We start from the raw sequence: 21,753 nt of genomic DNA on the forward strand, positions 1-21,753 counted from the left end.
TATTTAGTCCTTGCAGCGGTTTTAATAGTAGCCAATTTTCAGTTTCAAGCGAGATTTTACTTACGTTCGAAGAAGTATGGTACCGGGATTACGTAAAAAGCGCAATTATCTGCCTGGACTTAAAAATTCAAATTAAGTAGCGCAATTATCTGCCTGGACATAAAAAAATCAACGTAGGTATATTTCCTTAACAAAGTAAAGTTTAATGTTTCCAACTAAAGACTATTCAGTTTAGGAACTTATTGATGTCTTTTACCGCGTAAAATTTAGAACGTAACCGCGCAAAACTTTTTTTTGGGGTCGCAATTACCTGCGTTTCATAAAAAATCAAATTAGGTATATTGCCCTAATCAAAAATAAATTTTAATGTATTTAACTTAACAGATGTTTGACGTGCTTAGCCGATGGCTATATTTAGTCCTTTTAGTCCATGCATTTTCAGTTTCAAGCGAGATTTTACTTACGTTGGAAGACGTATGGTACCGGGATTACGTAAAAAGCAAGGGCTACGGATTTTTCTGACGTTGGACGCAGCTTGATTTGACGTTTAGTGCAAAATTTGGACTGAGTTTGCAAAATATCGCGTTTATTGCAGCGGTTTGTACACTAAGCAAATTTACTTTTCAAATGGGATTTTCTTTCGTTGGATGCATGGTACCTACCGTGATTACGTATTTGCTTGAATTTCGCGCGATTTAAACAATTGTTGCTACGACTTTTTCACGTTTGTTAGTAATTTTTGATCGACATATGTCACGGGTTTTCGTTACGTAAAATATGCGGGACGTCTTTAGCCAAAGTTGTGTGCTTAGTAGCTCCATTTAAAAAACACACAACGTTGTAATTTGGTTTGATGTTAAATGTATTTTTTAAATTATCGGCTATAACATAAAGTGGCTTCAGGAAGAAGATTATACAATGCTGGTAACACGTGATTAGTGATTAAATGGTCAGAGCGCGTTCGCGCCTTACCTTTAGTGACCTATTTTAGACACAAAACTGCTTTTTATACGTTAATTTACACTGTTTTAACCAAATGCAAAATTTACGGAGATCAAGAATTAAATCTTTAGAGCCACGCAGTCACATAATTAAACACAACATTCCATTAATGCCGCTTCAACACAGGCTGTGGGTGTTACTCTGATTGTGGGGAAGCATTAGGTTAACCTTTTTTTTAGACACACGATATGACATGATTTTAAACACATCACATGATTTGAAATTTATATTTAGTGACACGCAGTGCAAACGTTTAGGCATAAGCAAATTTGTTATGACATTAAAAAAAATATGTTTGCATTATTTATGCCTTTTAGGAAGTTCTTACGCTATCCGTAACATTACTTTTTGGGTATATTTTTATTACCATATTTATCTTCCATATTCATGGTATATAACATGAGGCCAGCAATTTAACATGCAACAACGTAACGTGCAATAGTAAAAATGAGCCCACAGTATGTTGGATTGAAACACATTATGGTGATAGTTGTGGTGTAATTAACTTTTAACCAGTTAAAATAACTGGTAAATATTCTATTTAACCTGGGCAACGGCGGGTATTTCGTCTGGTTTTAAATAATTACGTTTATTCCGTATTTTTAATTGCAGGGGATGATGATATATAGACCGCTTTAAGGAGCGACAGTGCATATAATATGGCAACCAGACAACGTCTCCGGGCTTTGTAAGAAATAACAATTTACTTGCTTGCTATATGCTATTATTTAATAAAAATAAAAACAAAATTGAAAGGTGGAAAGGCGGGTGGAAAACGTGTCTTGCTTTGGAAAACAGAGTTTTTTGGATAGGGCCAAGGGTGCAAACCTAATATAAACCATAAACCGAATAGTTTTATTTTGTTAACAGGAGTTAAATATTTGTGGGGACGATAAAGCTGTTAGAGGTAAATTTTATTAATAGGGTAAGATAACAGCTTTCGTATCGTAGTACGCTATCTATCGCTGTTTCCCTGTGTTGCTTAGTTCGTAGAGCGACGGTCTCGGTAGTCCGGTGGTCGTAACTTGCAACCACAAAGCAGGTTGTTATCTTGACAGATTCGGTTAGTCTGCAATGGCTTCCGGTGTAATTTACAATATTTATTTCTCATGTGAAAAAAAAATTTGTGGATCTTGGTTTTGTCGATATTCCTTATCTAGTTTCTAGACGAAATGCGCGACATTGAGCATTTACCAGCTATATAGCTAGTAAACTGTCCCGGCGATGCTAAGTAATAACCGCTGCAATAAGCCCGGTAATTTGCACAATCGACCTACATTTTGCGAGGTTAAACAAAATGTTGGAATCCATCGTGTGTGGGCTCTTTTTGACTAAAGTAATGACGTTGTCTACTTGCTATAGCCTCGCGTTATTGCCGATTATTATAAACAATGAATGTGAAAATTAACAGTAACAAAACAATTATGCTAGGGATAGCGTAAGAAGGGGTAAAATGATTTATTTAACGTAATCAATTTAAATATATTTGAAATGCTAAATTGGCGGTTGATCTGACACATAGATTCACATTAAAACAAAGATAACCACGACTTTACTCGTAAACACAATAAGACATAGTTTAAGAAATATATCATATTTAAAATTTGTCCTTGTTTATAACGGCACATCGACATAGCATTCCATAAAACTGCACCCTATGTCATTTACGAAGATCTCGAGTATAATTGAGTACGTCGTTTCACCTGTGCAACAAGTACATCTCAAGTAGGATGAACAATAACGGATAAACGCACTCGTCCGATGTTGCCATTCTTAGTATATTTCAATTTGAATGTGTCTTGGTATGTTTTAAACGACAAAATGCTCTTGCGACATACAATTTTCTTGTTTGTGTGCGCAATTGTAACCGCACAGCGTCAGGTAAGATATTTTTTTTATTTTGTTTGTGTGTTAGAAATTAATAAATGCCAAACAAAGTAGGATTGTAATGGTTTTTGCTTTTGGTGGATTTTTAAATGTTGTTGTTATCGTTCGTGGTTTTGTATCATCCTATATACACGTGTGTCACGGGTATACTGTTTATTTACACATTTGAACGTTTGGTGAACATTTTATGCACAATTAAGCAGCAACAAACAAATCGTCAGCCAAACCAGCAACCAAACCAGCAACCAAACCAGCAACCAAACCAGCAACCAAACCAGCAACCAAACCAGCAACCAAACCGCCAGCCAAACCGACAGCCAAACTACGGTCGCCCACTGAATCAACAAAGACGCATACCACAACGTAAGACATAAACATTTCAGAAAAACATTATATAAGAAGAATTGTCGCTTTCTTATTGTGCATAATTTTTTCTTGGTAACAGAGCGAACGATATGCAACACGGTGTGCCAATGTCAACAAGGGCAAGCCTATTGTGCCAAAAAAGGAATGAGGTAACTAGTAGATTTTCTTTACATTGACTTAAAATTGATATAAAGCAAATAAAGCACCGAATTATCACAAGCAATAATTAAGTTTGAACTACTAACCAAAATCAACGATATCTCCCGTAATTTTGCTTGGTTACGTTCGACGTGTAAGCGAACAGAAATATGCAAGCTATGGGCAATGTTCGTGTTTTCCAAGATCTAGTTAAAAGATCAAGCAGATCTTTCAGCAAACATTTATTTTTACAAAAACATTTTTTGGCTTAGAATCAAGTTGGTAAGGTAATATCTGCCTCGGGACATGTGCTTAGACTCCATTTCACTTTTACATTTCTGGACCGAAATCAGCAAATTTATAAAGTTTATTTGTATTGTGACGTCATGACGTCATTTTTACAAATTTCTTGCGTACCGCGAATTACGCTAGCAAAAACAAATTAGGGGTCCGCGGTAAAAATAAGTTTAAGAACCCTTGGACTAGATTGAGCAGTTTTTAAGACTCATGTCGTAACTTTGTTTAGGAAATATTAGTGATTATTTACCAGTGCTAAAAACATCTCCGAGGTGACCTACAGAATACACCCATCACGTATCTACTTTGGTAGTCGATTTACTAATCGTAATAACGGACATTATCGGGTTATTTAAATTTAAGAAAGACGAAATATTTCACGCCTAACCTCCGGTACACAGAATTTTGCTGCGTTTGTCCATATAAAAGACAAACACCGGCAGATCGGTTCGCATATTCGTTTCGTTTTGCTTCAATAAATTGTAGGTAGTTTTGTTACGGTGTGGTGTATATAACATTTGATCGCCGTATCACATAAAATGAACAAATAGTCATAAGTTAGCTAACCAGCTGCAGTAGCGCAGGGCTGCGGAGTCGGAGTCGGTCTCGGGAGTTTATTTTAGTTACGTAAATTGGCGGAATACAGGCTGTAGAGCAGGGGTTGTTAAACTTTTTTCACCCCGGACCATTAAAATTTTTTTTGCTTCGCGTTGACCACGGCAGGGAAGAAAATTTTAAAAAAGGACGACATAAATTGACCTCACAATACAAATAGACTTCATAAATCTGCTGATTTTTGTCCAAAATGTGTGAAAGTGAAATGGAGTTTAAATACAGTTAGTGCAAAACCGTTTTATTTTAATTAAACTGTTTTCTTTGAAAAATGATTACTTAAATGGACCCCTTATAAATAGTTTACGCACCCCAAGGGGTTAATGGACCCCAGTTTAAGAACCTCTGCTTTAAAGTCAGGGCCGGAATCGGTACTCGATAAAATCGCACATTTGACCGGAGTCGGACTCGGGACTCGGGAGTCGGACACGGACTCGGGTTTCTTTATTTGGCCGGAGTCGGACTCAGTTTATTTTTAACCGACTCCACACAGTCGTAGTAGGGTATAGTTTTTTTTACTGAAAGATCAACAATAAACAAACAAATTTCGATTGCTGTTTAGTTCAAAGAAAACACATAGTAAGACCTCTGTAAGGGAATAGAACTGTTTGCCCAAGGTTTGGGTTAGAGGTGGCCAATGGATGGGTTAAAAGTAAAAAAATGGGGGAAGTAAGTATCCTAGGTAGTAAAGAGGTTAGATTGTTTAAATCATACAGGATTATAATTGTGTTTCGCTTTTGTTATAACGCAACAATTCAATTGATCAGACAAACAATCACAAAAGAAAAATGATTAGAATTATTAGAATTAAAACACAATGTGTAACTGTTACGTGCGAACTTGACCATTGCACATTTAACAAAAACACGCGAGCTACTTGGATCTCAAAAATCCATTGACAGTAATTACCAGTATACGAAATTTTATGAGATCAGCCAACCGGTAGCATTAAGGCACGTTTACACTACAGCTGCACCGAGCGGAGCTGAGCTGCACTGGGCGTGAAATTATTTTCACTACAGCTGCAGTGAGCTGCGCTGGGCGTAAAAATCGTCCCTAAACGTAACGTGTTTCAATAGCTGCACTGCGGGCTTGAGTTTAGCAAAGCGTGAAAATCGCTCCAAAGCGTAACTTTAATCTAGCTGCAGCTGCTGCACAGGGCTTGAGTTTAGCAAAGCGTGAAACGCTCGCCACAATAGAATTTAAATGCAAATTACGCTTTGCTCAGCTCAGTGCAGCTGTAGTGTAAACGGGCCTTAATGCTAACCGATTCGCTGATCTCATAAAATTTCGTGAGACGGTTCTATAGAACGGGTGCGAACCGGCTGAATCCCACCACTTCCTAGGGGTGGGGTTTGGGCTTAGGTAAAGTGTTGTATAGGTCTGATTCTGGCCTAGGTAATATATATTTTTTTAATTAAGGTATTATTCCGACGAGTTTAGGACATATTCCAATATAGACAGTGCTAATACTATTAGGTATTAGTTATAATTTGGTCTTATTGCGAACTTTGTTTTATTCCGACATTGATGTTGTTCTTATTTAGGTCTTATGACTGAAGTCTAAACACGCTATTTCTTCGGGGGACTTTTTTGGGGAGTTTTTGGCACATTTACAACTAGTTAAAATTTACGCCCTTGAGCAAACGTAGATACAAATTCAATATTTACAAATTTAAATCGAACACACTAACGGTAATGCAGGAGTCTGCGGTCTAAACTTTAGTTTGAATGGAATGTCGAACGCATGTTATTCGCCCCCTCGCTTATTCCCTATAAATTAACAGAAAGACAAAAATAAATATTGCATTTATTGAAAATAGTCATGAAATACAAAATAATGAACTTTTAAGCGTGTTTTCAGCGCCATATTGAATTAGCACCAATGAATGAAAATGTTTTACCTTTATTTTTGCGATGAGCCGAGCCGCACCGGACATGCATGGGACAAGGTTGAAAGGTTCCGCCAGTTCCCTTATTTCATCTAGAAAATCAACCTCCTCCAAGATTCTCCTCCTCATCCTTATTGGCTTCGTCATCTTGCCAACGACCGAGGAAGAGGTGCAGCGATGCTCAGGGTCATCATAAATTCTGAACAACTTCTTCCTTGTCAAGGCTCTCTGCATGCTTGCTATCCAATCTTCCTCTTTTTTGCTATCCAGTTTTGGTACACGGAAAGTTGAAGAATCGAAAACTTGTGACGACTTAAATTTGGGAACCATTTTGAGCGCATTAGTCAAAATCTTTCGGTTTGATCTGATGATTCGATCCATAACGCTTGGACTCAGGTGGCTCTAACTTGCTTGGCTAGTTCTTTTCAACAATTTGAGCCTTGTGATTGTTCGGCGCACGGAGTTTCAAATATGTTGGTGGACAAAGTGTAGAAGGAGGACCATTGGGTGCTTTGTGAAAGCTGGGTGCAGCGGACAACTGAGAGGTGCTCACTTTTTTCGCTGTCTTGATTGTGTTTGGTGTGGGCAGTTTGGAGTGACATCCAGCAGCAGCAAGTTGTTTTGTCTTAGTAGTCTCCACAAAATTTAACGGAATGGAAGACCTATCTTTTGTTGATTTTTTAGATCTTGTCTTGTTCACCAGCCGTTGTGCGTCTTCTTTCGCCTGCTCTGCCCACTCCTCTTGGTAGTAGCGCCTTTGTCGTTCTTTTAGGGTTCCAGTGTCCGATGTATAGCGAGTTAAGTTAGAAAAAAAGTGTAAGAAAACTACCCACATTCCTTGGGTATAGTATAAACACCATTTTACCCAAACGGTTTTGGGTAAACAATTTGTTGCCCAATATATTTGGGTAAATAGTTTTGAGCATCTTTATTTTGGGTAAAAACCGATGGGCATCAAACCATTTTACCCAAAAATACCCAAAATTTTATAGGACGTTTTACCCAAAATGGTTTACAGTGTAAGGTGATCACTCGGCTAAGTTTCAGTTGTTGTTTGTGTGCTTACAGGCGAGCTGCCAAGTTCTACAGTCTGGGTGCAAACAGTCATATCATCACTTTTGGAAGTCTGAGTAGACATTGACGCTGAGAGCATGGGACGTTGAAAGATTTGAGTTGAAGTCGACACAACTAGTGACTTTGAACTTTTCGAATCCTGTACAAAAGTTTGAGTAGAAAAAGGGGCGGTTGTTGAAGTAGAGGTCTGCGTGGATGCGGGTTTAACAACGGATTGGGAAGTCTGGGATTGAATAGACTTTAGAATCGGATTTACGGTTTGGATGCGGGCGGGCATAAAACATTTTTTTCTGATGGTTTGCGTTGGAATTGGCGTTGCAACAAACTACAAGGTTTGGATGGCTACGGATAGGGATTTTACAGATTTTGTCTGTATAGAGTCAGATATGATTTCGGGTTGGCTTGTCGCGATGCAGACATGTGCCCTTATCGAGTTGACCGTCTGGGTTGAACAGGTTTAGGTAATTGCGCGTTTTACGGAGGACTTGACAGGTTGAATCGTGCAGTGAATGAAGACCTGCTGCGGTGATTTAGATACGACCTGGATATTTTGGCTACTATCAGGTGATGGGGTTAAGATATCCTTAAACAATATTTCGAACGTGTCGGTTGTGATGATCAAATTCACGCGTGATACTTTGGTCGGGAATCCTGTTGGAAGAAACACAACCATGTCAGCAGGTAACAGGAACGGTTCGAATGGTAGTTTCAGAGAAGGTTTGGCAATGGACTTTTCGGCGACATTTGATAGACCTATAAATACACAAAGATGGGTTAAAAAGATGTACAACTAAGCCAAAGGAATCTATCAATATAAAATACCACAGCAATTACCTCGCAATCCTATATTTTCGATATTCTTTCTTGCCGGAATGCAAATTGTCAGCAACTTATCGTTGTTTGGGTTGCCTAAAATCTTTGTGAAAAAAAATATTACAGGCAGGTTTTGTTTGATAGTTTGATTACTTCTTAAATATACACTAATATTTTAATCAGGCATTAATGGATCCCATAAACCAAGTTCACGGACCCCTAAGGGGTCCATGGACCCCAGTTTAAGAATCCCTGCCTTATACGTGTTAATGCATAAAATATTAGCACTATATCATCTCCACAGCTGATTGGCGGTAGCCGCAATCATGTAAAAAGATAAACGCACGAAACACATAAGGAATACATAAGGTTCATCTTGTAGTAAAAGTTGGATAAATTTTAATCACGATATAATAGCAATATTACAGTTGAATAAAAAAATGTATTAACTTGATAAACGTTGGTAGAAATTGTATTTGGAGGAAGTCTAAATCCACACAGCGTCATGGTTATGGACACCAAGAAAGGGTGAAATATTACATGGCGCCTTGATGCCGAAAACACTGCCATGCCATAATGTAAAACATACTACAAAACAAAAATACACGCGCAAATCGCGAAAAATTTTACGTTCATATATAGTTAAAGTTAAAATGATATAGTCGACGGGCCCTCACTGTGCCACATTTACCACGCGGCCTTAACCACGGTGAGACAATATAAAAATTCTTAGCCACAACAACTTTTAAAATACCTTACAATACACTATACGTGTCGTACAGCATTCACGCGGCACATAACTACATGACCAAACAAACCCATTTAAAAAATAGCTCGCGGCGAACTTAAAATGGCCGCAGCCCACAGTTTGCCGACTACTGTGCTAGTAGATGACGTTGAGTTTTAGTAGGCTATAAAGCTAGCAAACATCGCATTTAAAAGTTCAACCGCAGAATTTTTCAGAATTTTATTTTTACTTTTTTTGTAATAAAACTTAAATTAATGCAGCTATTCCGACCAAACAACTGAAATACTGGTATAACTTATGCTTTACCTTCAAGCCTTTTTTAAGTGCATAGTTCCTGGAATGCACAATTCCTCGTAGAAAGGATACAAACCTAAACAACGTTGCAACTAAAATATCGCTGTTCAAACTAAGTGTATATTATGTGACATTACATGGCTATCGAAACAAAAACATTTAAATAAATACAGTATAAGTGTGGTAACTTGAAATATATTTACCTTTGCACGAGAACACATCCATCCCCAAAGAGTGTGATGAACATTATCACACCGACCAGGGACCAGCAACATAGCGATGTTAAAAGCTAGGTTGGTCTTCAGTTTTTCCGATGAATCCGGGACCATTGAATAGAAGCATTTTTGCAAAGCCTGGCAATCTTTCGGAGGCTGCTTTAGATCGAACGTAATGCCGAACAACCCTTTGAAGGGCGCAAACAGTTTCGAGTGGATTCGAATAAAAAACATAGCTTTCGCTTCCGCCATAAATTTCTGTCGTTCCCGACAAAAGACATTGAACGAATATGTCAAAAAAAGTAAAAAAAACCCTGGCAAAAAAAACATTGTTTCAAGTCGCTTGTGACGTAACAGAATCTTTGAGAAACCTTACCACATTTAGCAAACTTTTCGGAAATTTCAGTCAAATCTTTTACAAATACTGCATTAACACAACCATAACAGTAAGGAAATTACACACCTAAGTTTATTTTGTTGGTAATTTTAGGATACTTGTGCATAGCAAGAATAAAAGCAGGCACACGTAAGTTATTGAGCCCTGCATACAAAATATTGGCACGCTGTTTCCTAAATTTGCAAACTGTCTTTGTTTAGTTTTTTGTAGTTTTGTAGTTAACCGTCTTGTTAACACTATATAAAGTACACCTATATCTGCTAGATGTAGCCGACCAAAGCCTCAGAAGCGGTCCGCTAAACTTGTTACATTTTACCTAATAAATAAGGTCGGTAGTACAGCAGCAATTTTTTCTTGCTATAAAAGTTTGGTTGACTATTGCCTTATGCAAGAGGCAGGCCCCCTTGGGGGCGAAATAAATACAACGGGGATCAAAAACCGTTTCAGAAGATGTAGGGGGCAATTCAGGCTAGGTGTTGCCCAGTGGCCCACGGCATCAAACATCACAAAATTCTGAGTTTCTTGTGTGTTAAAAAAATATTGTATGTGGCCCGCGGAGCATTATTATATTCAATATTGCAAATGGCGATATAGATTTACGCCCACGAATAGGCTTCATTACAAGTTTAGGTTGTCTGACTACAATATAAAAACAGTGCTTCTGAACAGATATTCCATGTAGCCCAAATAATTGAGTACTGATTGCAATTAATGTCAACAAAAAATTCATCTGGGCTGCTCTACACAAGGTTTGCCTTGTGTTTTTTGTTTATTTCGAACAATTGCTCATTTTTTTATTTTAAAAGTTCATTGCAGGTATATATATAGCTAAACAGCAAAGCCGACCTTGCCTATAGCTGTATTAGTATCACTGTATCAGGTGGCAGGCATATGCCTAAAGCAGAAAATTCTACAAAACGTATTAAAACCAACAACATAATAAAGCGAAATATGCTGTAATATCCAGTAACGAAAAATATGGAAATCGTCTGAATAAAACCTAAATCTGTCAGAAAACCTAAATTTATCCAAATAAGGCCTAAATGTCCCAAAAGACGCATGAAACTGTAGGAGAGGGTGGGCCTATATAGATCAAACGGGGGCCTTAGATCGGCGTTTTCATGGACGCCCTGGTTTGACCGGCGCTGTGAGGGCGCCGCTGTTTTGGCACCGGAATTTCGGCCATGTTTGGTGTTATTGGTGGGTAATGGGTGGGGTTACAAAAAGAGTTAGGGTTGCAATTTTTAGGAGAGTTACTGATGTACCTAGGGGCAATGATTGGATTCAATTTTTTGTCAGCCGCTTCTATTACATAAGTTATATTTTTCAACAGTCGCACAAAAAAGCAAAGGTCGTCTCATGACTTGTACCTATGACGCAACAATTCAATTTTCAGACAAACAATCACAAAAAAATGACTAAAATTATGAGAATTAACACAATGTACAACTGTTACGTGCGAACTTGACCTTTACACATTAAAAAAAATACGTGAGCTACTTGGATCTAAAAAATCCATTGACAGTAACCAGTAATTCTAACCGGTTCGCTGATGTCATAAAATTTCGTGAGACGGTTCTAAAAACCAGTGCGAACCGGCTGAATCCCACCACTGGTTTTATTTCCATGTACTGAAACCCTGACCAATCATAACCAGGGGCGGATAAGGCGGGGACTGATTGGGCTGCAGCCCCAGGCCCACCAACAAAATAGGCCCACCGCTAACAATTTAATAAGACCAACCGATGTTATCTTTGTATAAAAAGTTATATTCTAGAGCAGCGGTTTCCAAACTGGGGTCCGTACAGCAGTTTCAGAGGGTCCGCAAGGAGAATTAGTTTTTAAGTTTTTTAACATTAGTCTATGTTTTAAACATTTATCTGTCACCATTATTGTCTTTAGTTATACTTTATTATTCGATGATATAGCATAGCGTGTTTTATGATGTCTCTTGTAACATCACAAATCATCTATTATACTGTACTACCCGTTGGAAGCGAATCGTTCGCCTTAGTTAGAAAGTTAATATTGTTACTTTAGAAAGAAACGTGACCGCACTAGAGTACTACAAGAAAAATAGGTCAACTGACCCTTAAATTTTTATAGGGCCGCGAAATATTAAAATACTTCCAACAGGTCCACCAAGCAAAATTTTAGAAAAGTTTGGGAACCGCTGTTCTAGAGATATCACAACGGACTCCAGCCATAAGACCATAATAGGACCAATACCTTATTACCGTCTATATTGCCATAAGTCCTAAATCCGTTGGAATAAGACCTATAGGTCAGAATCCGGCCTATAAACAACGCTTTACCTAACCCCAAACCACACCCCTAAGTAGGCTACATCACTAACTTCCCTAATAACGGAACCCTAAGCCATTTTATATTCCCAGCATTACCCACCATTAACCCAAAACAAAAACAAAAATCCTGTGCTAAACCAGCGAAGCTCTAACGGCACCGGTCAAACTAGGGCGTCCAAACCAAAACGGCGGATGCCTGACCGACGGCCCCGATCGTCCCATACCCTCTACCTACAGTTTCAGGAAATTTTAGATATTTAGGCCTATTCGAATGAATTTAGGACGTATTCCGGCAGATTTACGTCTTATTCAGAAGATTTCGATTTTCTTTTGTACGCGATTTGCTGTGCTATTCACCTTCATCAAAAAATTGTAATGGAACGGTCTCATAGGCCTAGAACTAGTCCGGCACTGCAGTAGCAAAATGACTTTAAATAAGGCGACACATTTGCTTCAGGATCTAATGATTTTGTTTAGACATTAAAGTCCCGATATCAAGAATTTTGATAAAAAGGTACAATTTTAAGTGTCTGTCATTACTGAGAAAATTTCAAGAAATAACCTTGCTTCAGTATTACCCAGATGACCAGGAAGAATCACTGCCTAAAATGTTGATTCATTTTTCTGCCCTGCTAAATGAACGCCAATTTTACGTCGAAAGTAGCAAAGGAGCTTAAATGTTTAGATTTATTAATAAAAATAAGTTCATGTAAGCGTTTTCTAACGTATCTGTGGGATTTCTAACGTATCTGTGGGATTATGCATCATAGTCTGATGATTACTAATTGTTCAGGCAAACGCTCTTTCAGTCCTTAAAAGAGTACTAAACCAAATGCGTTCGTCTATGGACCAAAAAAGGTTGCATTATTTAGCTCTACTCGAGATTTTGGAAAAAAATAGACAGCTATAAAGTTTTTAACGGCTTCGCTTTATATAAAGTTAGAAAATATGTTAAATGAATCTGTTTGACAAGTGAATCAAAAATTGTATTTCATGTTTATTCTGGTTGGAACAATACGCATAATAAAAATAGACCAATAGGCCTCTGAATGCCCTACAGCCCCAGGTCCATAAAAACCTTAATCCGGTCCTGATCATAACAGTTCGTGTTCACCTGTCAAGTTACTCCAGAAGGGTTTAACGGGGTTAACAAAATCTGTCAATAAATATGTATGAATGTTTCGTGACTTGATGGTTGGTGCCTTGAATTAAATTGGTGCGGAAGAACAGAATGCAGCAAACGCTACGTCATGGTTGTTTCTCGACCACCAATGTGAGCCTGCGTAGCACAGATGGAGCGATGGTCTATAGGTGTGACTTGGGTTTTACGAACCATTTTAGAAAACACCGATCAAAGCTTATCAGTAACCATAAACTTGTTCGATTTTTAATAGTCGTTAAACATGTGTTGCGTGCAACTTTCAACGGTTTTCTTTACAGTTAAATCTTCAAAATGCATCAACTGATAAAAAAAAATGTGGCGAAGAGGTCCGGTATGCGAAAAAGTTGAGAAGACTGCATTATCTTAGCAAAATTTTTATAATGAAACCATGAGGTTCATGATAATGTTTCATTTTAATCATTTATTTAATGAAATCAATATTGGCTGCAATCCTTTAATGAAATCAATATTTGGCTACAACCCGTTTTAGGAATAATGATAAAATCGAAACTAAACTTTTTACTAATTATAATTTAGATCTCTTCCCACCGAGCCATGGCCGGGTGGATTAGTACTGATCAACTTTGAGCAAAATCGTTTCAGCTCTTTGCCGAAGAATGGTTTTCAAATACCAGAGCTTCAGTCGGTTGGGAGTTTATTGTTCTCGCAAAATCAGTTAACGACAATCAAGGTTGTAGAAAAAAAGTTTATTTTTTTATTTTTTTATTTTTATTTTATTTTATTTTTTCATGATGAGTTGTATTATTCTGTTGGTCGTCCGCTAAGTAAGCATCATGTAGCCTAATCAAAAACTCCTGGATCTATTTGCAGACCGACACATTTCAGGGCCTAACATCACTAGTAGAATTGACAATAAGTGCAAACTTACTCACGTCGTTTGAATCGGGAGCGTTCAATGGATTGCATATGCTGGAAACTCTTAACCTCAACAGAAACAAAATTGTTTCTTTAGATCCGGTAAGCACAATGACAAAGTATAAATCGCAAATGCACTATATATATATAACGTAGCCATGATTAATTTCTGACGTTTTGGGACATATCCCCTAAACATACAACAAAAATACTAAGATGCTTTTTCATCTGCGCATTATAGTTTGTCAGCTTGCGGCACGCGAATAAAATAAAGTTATTCGCAGCAAACACACTTTCTTTATGCTGTTTGTTTTATGACCTAACTGTATGGCGTAACTTAAATTATAATCCTGGATTCGCTGACGCATATCTTTAAGCTGATAATTCTGAAAATCTTTAAACCAGACCCACTTATTTTGTCAAGGATGTCAAGATTTACCAGACCTATATTATGTGTGTGTTTTTGCCAGGCCCCATAGTTGGGTGAGAAATCACTGCCCTTGGCTGTAAGTTAATCCGCTCATGGAAATTTTATTGCAAAGTGAAACGTTTGGTGTGAGCAATTTAACTTAGTTTAACCGATCTTTAGGAAACCTTTACAAAGTTACCGCGTCTTCGATCGTTAAACCTGGAGGGAAATCAGCTCGAGGGCATATCCAGCGACTTCTTTGACCAAGTTACTGGTATACAAAGTTTAAACCTGGCCAACAATCCACTAAAATGTGATTGCGAGTAAGAAACTTTAAAATAACTTTTTTTATTGTGAAAATAAATGAATGTGTATGCAAATGGTTCTGTATTCGTTTGGCAGGGCTTGGTCAGATAAATATAACCAAACGTTTAAGATAAAAAAAAAAAAATTAGAAACCACCATTAAAGAGCATCTTGTAAACGATTTGACTTGGAATGATTTTGGCAGTTTTAAACTTAAAAATAATATTCCTATAATTACTAGATTTATACATATTTTAAAATACTTCTGATAAAACAGTGTTTTACTAAACGAACATATTTTTTATTTAAAAAACGCTCTTTAGCTTGTTAGGTTTGTTTATCTGGTTGAAATCGGGAAAACAGCTTCAAGGTCAAATACCAACTTGTGCAAGTCCCAACAATATGGTTGGAAGAAACATTCAAGGATTCACATTTAAAGGTATTATAAGACCATGAATGTAAATAATGTTTTTTTATTGCGTTCACTTTGTAAATGAATTTCTCAAAAGCAATTTTTAAATGAAATAATTTATATAATGTATTCTGAAAAATTAAATAGCTAATAAAACTAAAACGCTATAAATGTAAAGACTTTCAGACAATGTGTTCGGAAAACTGGAAAACTGAAAGTTCGCCAGAACCAACACCGTTGATGATAGAGGAGGATGTGATGCAAATAAATAGGAGTTGCGGAAACTTTACCTCATTAAAACCCATCGACATTTGCTTTATAAGTCCCGATGTCAACGTCAAACCTGGTAATAACGTAAGTAACCCAAAATGATGTAATAAACGTAGCGAAAATCAGCATTGTTGTAATGGTGTAAAATAACTTATAGTTTTGTATATCATTAAGCAAGAATAGATCGCCAACAGTCTTTATAAAGAGGTACAACCTTGCACTTGTTGATTCAGATCAGGGTGGTCCAAGGTTGACAGCATTGCGGGCCACAGTATTTCTTGCATATTCTATGCGGGCCACATAAAGTGCTACATGCGTTCCAGGGGAGGACCAACGATTATTGTTTGGTCGGGGTATGAAATATTTGAAGATGACGTCACAAAGCATCGTCAAAAAGTAACGTCGAAAGACATAAAATCTCGAAAAACTTGCTGCTCTCGTCGAACTTGTGCGCAAATGAAATCGAGTAATAATGAACAGGCAAAATAGCGCGCGCGAATTTTTTTAATTTAGATGACTGCATTTTATAAGCGTGGAATGTTTTTAACTAGATCAATTTTGCTGAAATTGCATCATGAAAAGGGTCAGGGCGATGGCCTTTAGTCACAGTGAAAACCTGTAAAACAATACTGTCCAGAATTTATTTTATTGTTTATTTACTTTAAAGTTGCAAGAATTGTCATTTATTTTAGGGTCGTACTTTTTTGTTATGTTCATATTGAGAAGAAAAAAAAAACGTAAATAGAACTTATAATTTTGCAAAACAGCTATTTAAAAAGTTCCATATAGGACGTACTGTGACTTTCAAACCGGTCTAAAACATACCAAAAACTAGTCTTTTTTGCCACCCCTGGATCCCAACTTGACGAACGATAGTAAACTGGTTTATTTAGTGGTAAAACCGGAAAAATGTAATCATAACCAAACAATTCTAATATTTCTTTCATTCCAATGTTTCGCAACCTTTTTTGGCTTGCGGCACCATACAGAAATTATAAACAATTCACGACATTCTTGCTCGTATTTTTTTTTTTGAGTGATTAACTGTAACATTACAATAAGCAAGATTGTAACAGCACACTAACTGTGCAACAAGGTTGAAAAAGCCTAATTTTTGGCACTTTTATCGTACACAAAAAAGTGTATTCGGAAGCTTAAAAAATGGGCTCGGCACCCTTGAACGTTAAAAATGACACCCTATAGCAGTGGTTCTTTACCTTTGCTAACATGTCGGGCCCCTATGTTATTCTCCAAGCTTTCGTTGAACCCCAAATTTTGCCACAGGATTGGTGTTTTGAGGGAACATGAAAGTTGTCAGGTATGACGTCACAAGTTACGTTAAACATGACGTCATAAAACACTTAATCTTGAAACCACTTGTTGTTATCAAGCGAAAACCGCAGCTTAAACCAGTTATAATCAGGTTAAAAAATTGGGTTTATTTTCGTTGAACTTGCAAATTTTAAATTCAAAAGGATACATGACGCTTTAGGCCTTTGGCACATTAAAGGGATTCGAATATACCTTGAAATAAAGACATTTGTAGTTTAACTTAGTATGAGTTGCACTTTATAGCAGGAAGTCGAACCGGAATCGAACCTAAAACGTTTTTTGTAAGATTTTAAGGCGACGAACCGGAACAGAACTGAATATTTTAAACGAACCTGAACCTTAACCTTAACCGAACCTGTCAAAAAAGTGGTTCACGCCAGCATGACGTAACAAGTTGTATTTTACCGAGTCAAGTTATATGCCACGTTCGAAATTGTATGAAATGATTATAAGCCTAGGTTTGGACCACCCTGATTCAGATTGTGCATAAAGCTTGTGCTTTTACTGCTTAGTATCGTCGTACGATAAACAAAAGGTCTACGAACTGTACAGCTTTTCAAATTTTAGACAAACAGTAGCCCTGAAATGCAGTTTATACTTCGCGGTTTAATAAAATTGTCTAAATTTAATTTAAATAGATCTTTGACTGTAACAGTTGACTTTTCACAAGCACCACCTTAAAAGCTGCAATAATTCCTTTACCTGATACAGGAAGCATTACGCATTTTAAAATGCTATTTCTTAACTTTTTTTCGCGGCGTGCCAAATAATGAGACTCTGTTTTACAATGAAGCTTTGCCTATCAAATTCTTTTCAGTGAACTATCAGACAGTATAGCATTAATCAATTCAAGTTGAATATTGTTTGCTGGCTTAAACTTTTTTAGATTTGTCTTCACTGTATTGCTACCAAAAATGATAGTTATTTCGGAATGAATGGCTCTGGAATGGAACATGGTAAGTACGTTTATAGCAATTCTCCTATAGCTTAGTTGTCTCAAATTGTTTTTTATTGAAACAGTGTTTTATTTCAAATTGCTTTGTTCCTTTATAAATTCCTGTATTTGGAAACAGAGAGGTTAGATTTAGGGGAAAATCCTAATCAGCCAAACATAACGTGGAATGTTCCTGAAGCGGCGAAAGGCGATCAGCAAAAACAAGACAGGTTTATTGAACATGAAAACGGCAGTTTTTGTATAAATTATATTGGGGTGAGTTGTTGAAAATAAATTGCAGTATGTTTTTGGCTTTTTTGTGACTGCACCTTATGTTTCTCGACAGATTTTAATTTAGAAGTTTCATATTTTGTTAAACGCACATATTGCTCGCTATAAGAATCTCACTTGACTTAATTATGCCATTGGTCAAAAGAAAATGTAACTTTATAAATGAAAATATATATACATTTAAAAGAATCTAATACATAAAACGATAAGTTGTATTTGACGTTTAAATATTCATATTTAAACTATATTAACGGATGGTTACAATCCAGGGTGAAAGTCGAATAATTTTTGTTACCGGAACAATAAAATATTTACTTAGCGGAACGCATGAAAACTTTCGTCATAACGGGAAGTTTAAATAAAAGAAGTAACCTTATACGCCACCTGTGATTTTCGTTCGATGTAGTAAACAAAAAAATAACATTAAACATTACATTTTTACCTGTACGGCGTACCTGCAAAATTTCTTTTTCCGGGACGCCGTTGTGGGCCGTTCTGGCATACTTTCACCACTGGATGCGCAACACCAAATAACTAATTCGAAATTTGTCAGCTCTTTAACGTTAAAAAAGTGGAAAGCCTCATTTAACGCTATAGCTCATATTTCCTTTCAATGATTATGGCAAAAAAGTTATAGGTTATGGAAACCTTTGGTTGTTTGTATTTTGAAGGTTAGATTAAAAGCGCCGAATTATTTTAGCTTTTAATATTGAGTTTTTTAAGTACCGTAAGGGTTGTGTATATCTAACCTTTTACTTATACTTATTTTAGATTGCTGACGGGGGAATATATTCCTGTGAGGCGAAATATAACGGCATTATGTCGTCAAAGTCCGTTTATATATCAGTAGAAAATCTTCCCTTGCAGGTAATTAATGTGATTAAACTAAATGCCGCATTTTGATAACAACCAGAGTTAATAACAACGGGCAATGTTAGCTCGAAAATCGCCAAAGGATGAAAGCTGCCACAAGCCTATATTCTTTAAAAGCGAAGCGCATCCAGCAAACCAAACTCGTTAATACTAATGTAAAGTAAAATTTTTTTGAGTGAAAACAAAAGTATTTTTTTTTTCTTATTTTTGTTAAAACATAGTTACCGTGATTTAATTCAGCTCTCTCATATTTTTAGGATTTACAACAATTTTAGGATTTTACAACATATACTGTATAGCCTAATTTTTGTCCTTCTTAAAAATATTTTCTCGAAGGTGGCTAACATGCGTATCACTTTATGAAACAGAGCTCTATATTATTTAAACAGAAAATGTCGATCAATTTTTTTACACATAGGTATATTTTGCTTCAAATTCGCAGTTACTTTAACACAAAATTACGTTAACTTGGCTTCGTTTCAAAACTATAGTAATATATTTATTACAGAGTCAAGGCAAAATATGATTACGAAATCTTTCGTTAGTCTTAATCACAAACTGGTTTAAGTGAGTTACTTAAAAAAAGTCAATCACAGCAATGGACAACTTTAGGCTAAGAAGGCTACCTTTTCCTTATATTAATAGGCAGGCCTTTAATAAGTAGGATAAGCCAGTGCTTGTTAAACCGTTATAGTTTTGTTCACCCCTAGCATCTATTACCAGATTTCATTCACCCTTATCTCATGATATGATAAAACTATCTCCTCTATATATAACAGCACAAAATGACTTAGGTTGTTTCGATTTTTATTCAGATCAACTCAAGCTAAGTTTTACCATGGCAAATCTACAATTTTTCGAGTCCGTCAGAGATATAAATCTACAAATGCACAAAACAACATCACCAAATTTTTGTTCTTATACACTCAGTGCAAACCTACTTCATTATTACGATAAGCCAAAAATAACACCAAAAAAAAAACAGTTCAGTCATCGATTTACTGCAGAACTATTATCCATTTCTGATGGTTCAACCTTATTCACCGCTTTTGGTTGGTTCACCCCTGCAAAAATTTTATTCACCCTGGGGTGAACCATTCACCTGTTTAAGAAACACTGGGATAAGCTACCAAAAGTGTACTTACTGTTCGTTTTAGCACCGTTTGCTGAATAGGCCCTACTTTATACTGTACTGGCTTCATGTCCTAAAAAAATAGAGCCCTCGATATCAGTGCGACTTGACGAATACCTTTTATTTTTAGTTGGCCATTGGAACAGTGATCGTGATCTTCCTCTTTTTTGTATTATTCATCTTGGTATTACTTCGCTGGTGGAATTCTGAGATGAAAGCACAAGAATTTAATACAAAGACATGACTACAGTCAAAGTATTGTCACAACTAGCACGGATAAGCACATCAGCTAAGAGCAAAGACATTTTATTTTGTTAAATTAAGCCCCATAATATCTTATCTTCCAGTTTTGTATCCTTTATTATTGATAAAAAAACATTTATGTTCACATTGAAACCTTAGACGAAATAAACACATTTTATGAGCTTTGCGTGTTTAGACTCTATCTCTGATTTACGCTACCGATTTCGATTAAGTTTTTTTTGTCCGCATATTTCAAATTTATTAAATGTTTCCGGCTGCCGCACTGGGTCATGGCTTAATCGATTTTTATTAGGTTACATCAGTGGTCGGCAAACTTTTTTCGTCGCGGCCCAATGTACTTTTTTCGGCGCTCTTCAAGTCCCACTACGTAAAACCACATGAAAACAGTGTCAGAAAATTAGTTTTAAGTTGGGGGCGTTAGAATGACGTTACAAAGTTAGAAACACTTGTTTTTCTCGAACGCACTCGTGCGCAAATATGAAGCTAAAATCCAGTTTGATTAAGTGTATAAAAAAATAAAAAATATAGTTAGGTTGATTGGTTTTACATTGGCAAAACTTCATTGAAAAGGTTATGTGACGCGTAAGTCGCATAAAAGAATTCGAATATTTCTCATCATAGCGGCATTTATAGTAACATTTAACAGAAAATGGACTGTACAGTTATGAGTCACAGGATGTAAAAAATTATAGAATGCGTGCTTTTGGGCTGAATTAATTAAAGTATATGATAAAAGTACATAATAACCCTACATTTGACGTCAGTTCAAGTAATTTAAGAAACGTGCATGTTGTTCTCCAACCAGCAGTGTTGTAAACGAGTCATTTCAAATTGACTTAAGTCCCAGTCAAGTTAATTGTAAAACAACAAGTCCAAGTCAAGTGTTTTTGAATAAATAACAAGTCAAGTCCCGTCCAAGTCATCAGTTGCGCAAGTCAAGTCCCAGTCAAGTCATAATTAGAGCAAGTCAACTTCAAGTCATGTCCTTGTTAAAAAATAAAATTTTGAACTATTAAAAGTTTTAAATTTGTATGATTATGAGCAATAACTGAACTAAAAAATAAGAAAAAACGCAACATATGGCAAGCAATTTGTTTTATGTGCTAAAATTTTAAAAAATAGCTCAGTTTTATAAAAAAATACTTGAAAAAAACGCTTCATTTTAACCCAAGTCATTTGTCCAAATAACTTAAGTCAAGTCAAGTCATTTGTCCGAAAGACTTAAGACAAGTCAAGTCGTTTGAAAACAGTGACTTAAGTGCGCTTAAGTCAAGTCATTGTAACTAAAGCAAAAAAAATTGCGTCTATTTGTTTTCAGTTAGCGAATCTCTTACCATAGACGAGTACTTAAATCCATAAAAGATAAACATTATATCAATTACAAAGCTGAATGGCGGCACCCGCAATCACGTAAAACGTTTGCACGAAACACGTAAAATAAATCCATTACGT

General features: G+C 36.4%; 1 protein-coding gene across 1 annotated transcript; it reads left to right on the forward strand.

Annotated features, from left to right (window-relative positions):
- Window positions 1–2,823: 2,823 nt before the first annotated feature.
- Window positions 2,824–20,281, forward strand: LOC146138006 (uncharacterized). The gene is made up of 12 exons (XM_083394498.1): window positions 2,824–2,883; window positions 3,111–3,252; window positions 3,335–3,404; window positions 13,741–13,894; window positions 14,035–14,181; window positions 14,669–14,811; window positions 15,117–15,232; window positions 15,384–15,559; window positions 17,694–17,763; window positions 17,881–18,017; window positions 18,804–18,899; window positions 20,168–20,281. Exons 1-12 carry the CDS (start codon window positions 2,824–2,826, stop codon window positions 20,279–20,281), a joined length of 1,425 nt encoding a protein of 474 aa, XP_083250624.1.
- Window positions 20,282–21,753: the final 1,472 nt, after the last annotated feature.

The sequence above is a fragment of the Ascidiella aspersa genome, chromosome 7 (assembly GCF_963924565.1).
Source record: "Ascidiella aspersa chromosome 7, kaAscAspe10.2, whole genome shotgun sequence".
Lineage (NCBI taxonomy): Eukaryota > Metazoa > Chordata > Ascidiacea > Phlebobranchia > Ascidiidae > Ascidiella > Ascidiella aspersa.

Excerpts from the sequence above, each read along its gene's own strand:
- LOC146138006 (XM_083394498.1), top strand. The coding sequence starts at position 2,824 with ATGCTCTTGCGACATACAATTTTCTTGTTTGTGTGCGCAATTGTAACC. Across the intron at positions 15,233-15,383 it reads TCAAGGATTCACATTTAAAG|ACTTTCAGACAATGTGTTCG; the intron begins GTATTATAAGAC and ends ATAAATGTAAAG. Across the intron at positions 15,560-17,693 it reads ACGTCAAACCTGGTAATAAC|ATTTGTCTTCACTGTATTGC; the intron begins GTAAGTAACCCA and ends AAACTTTTTTAG.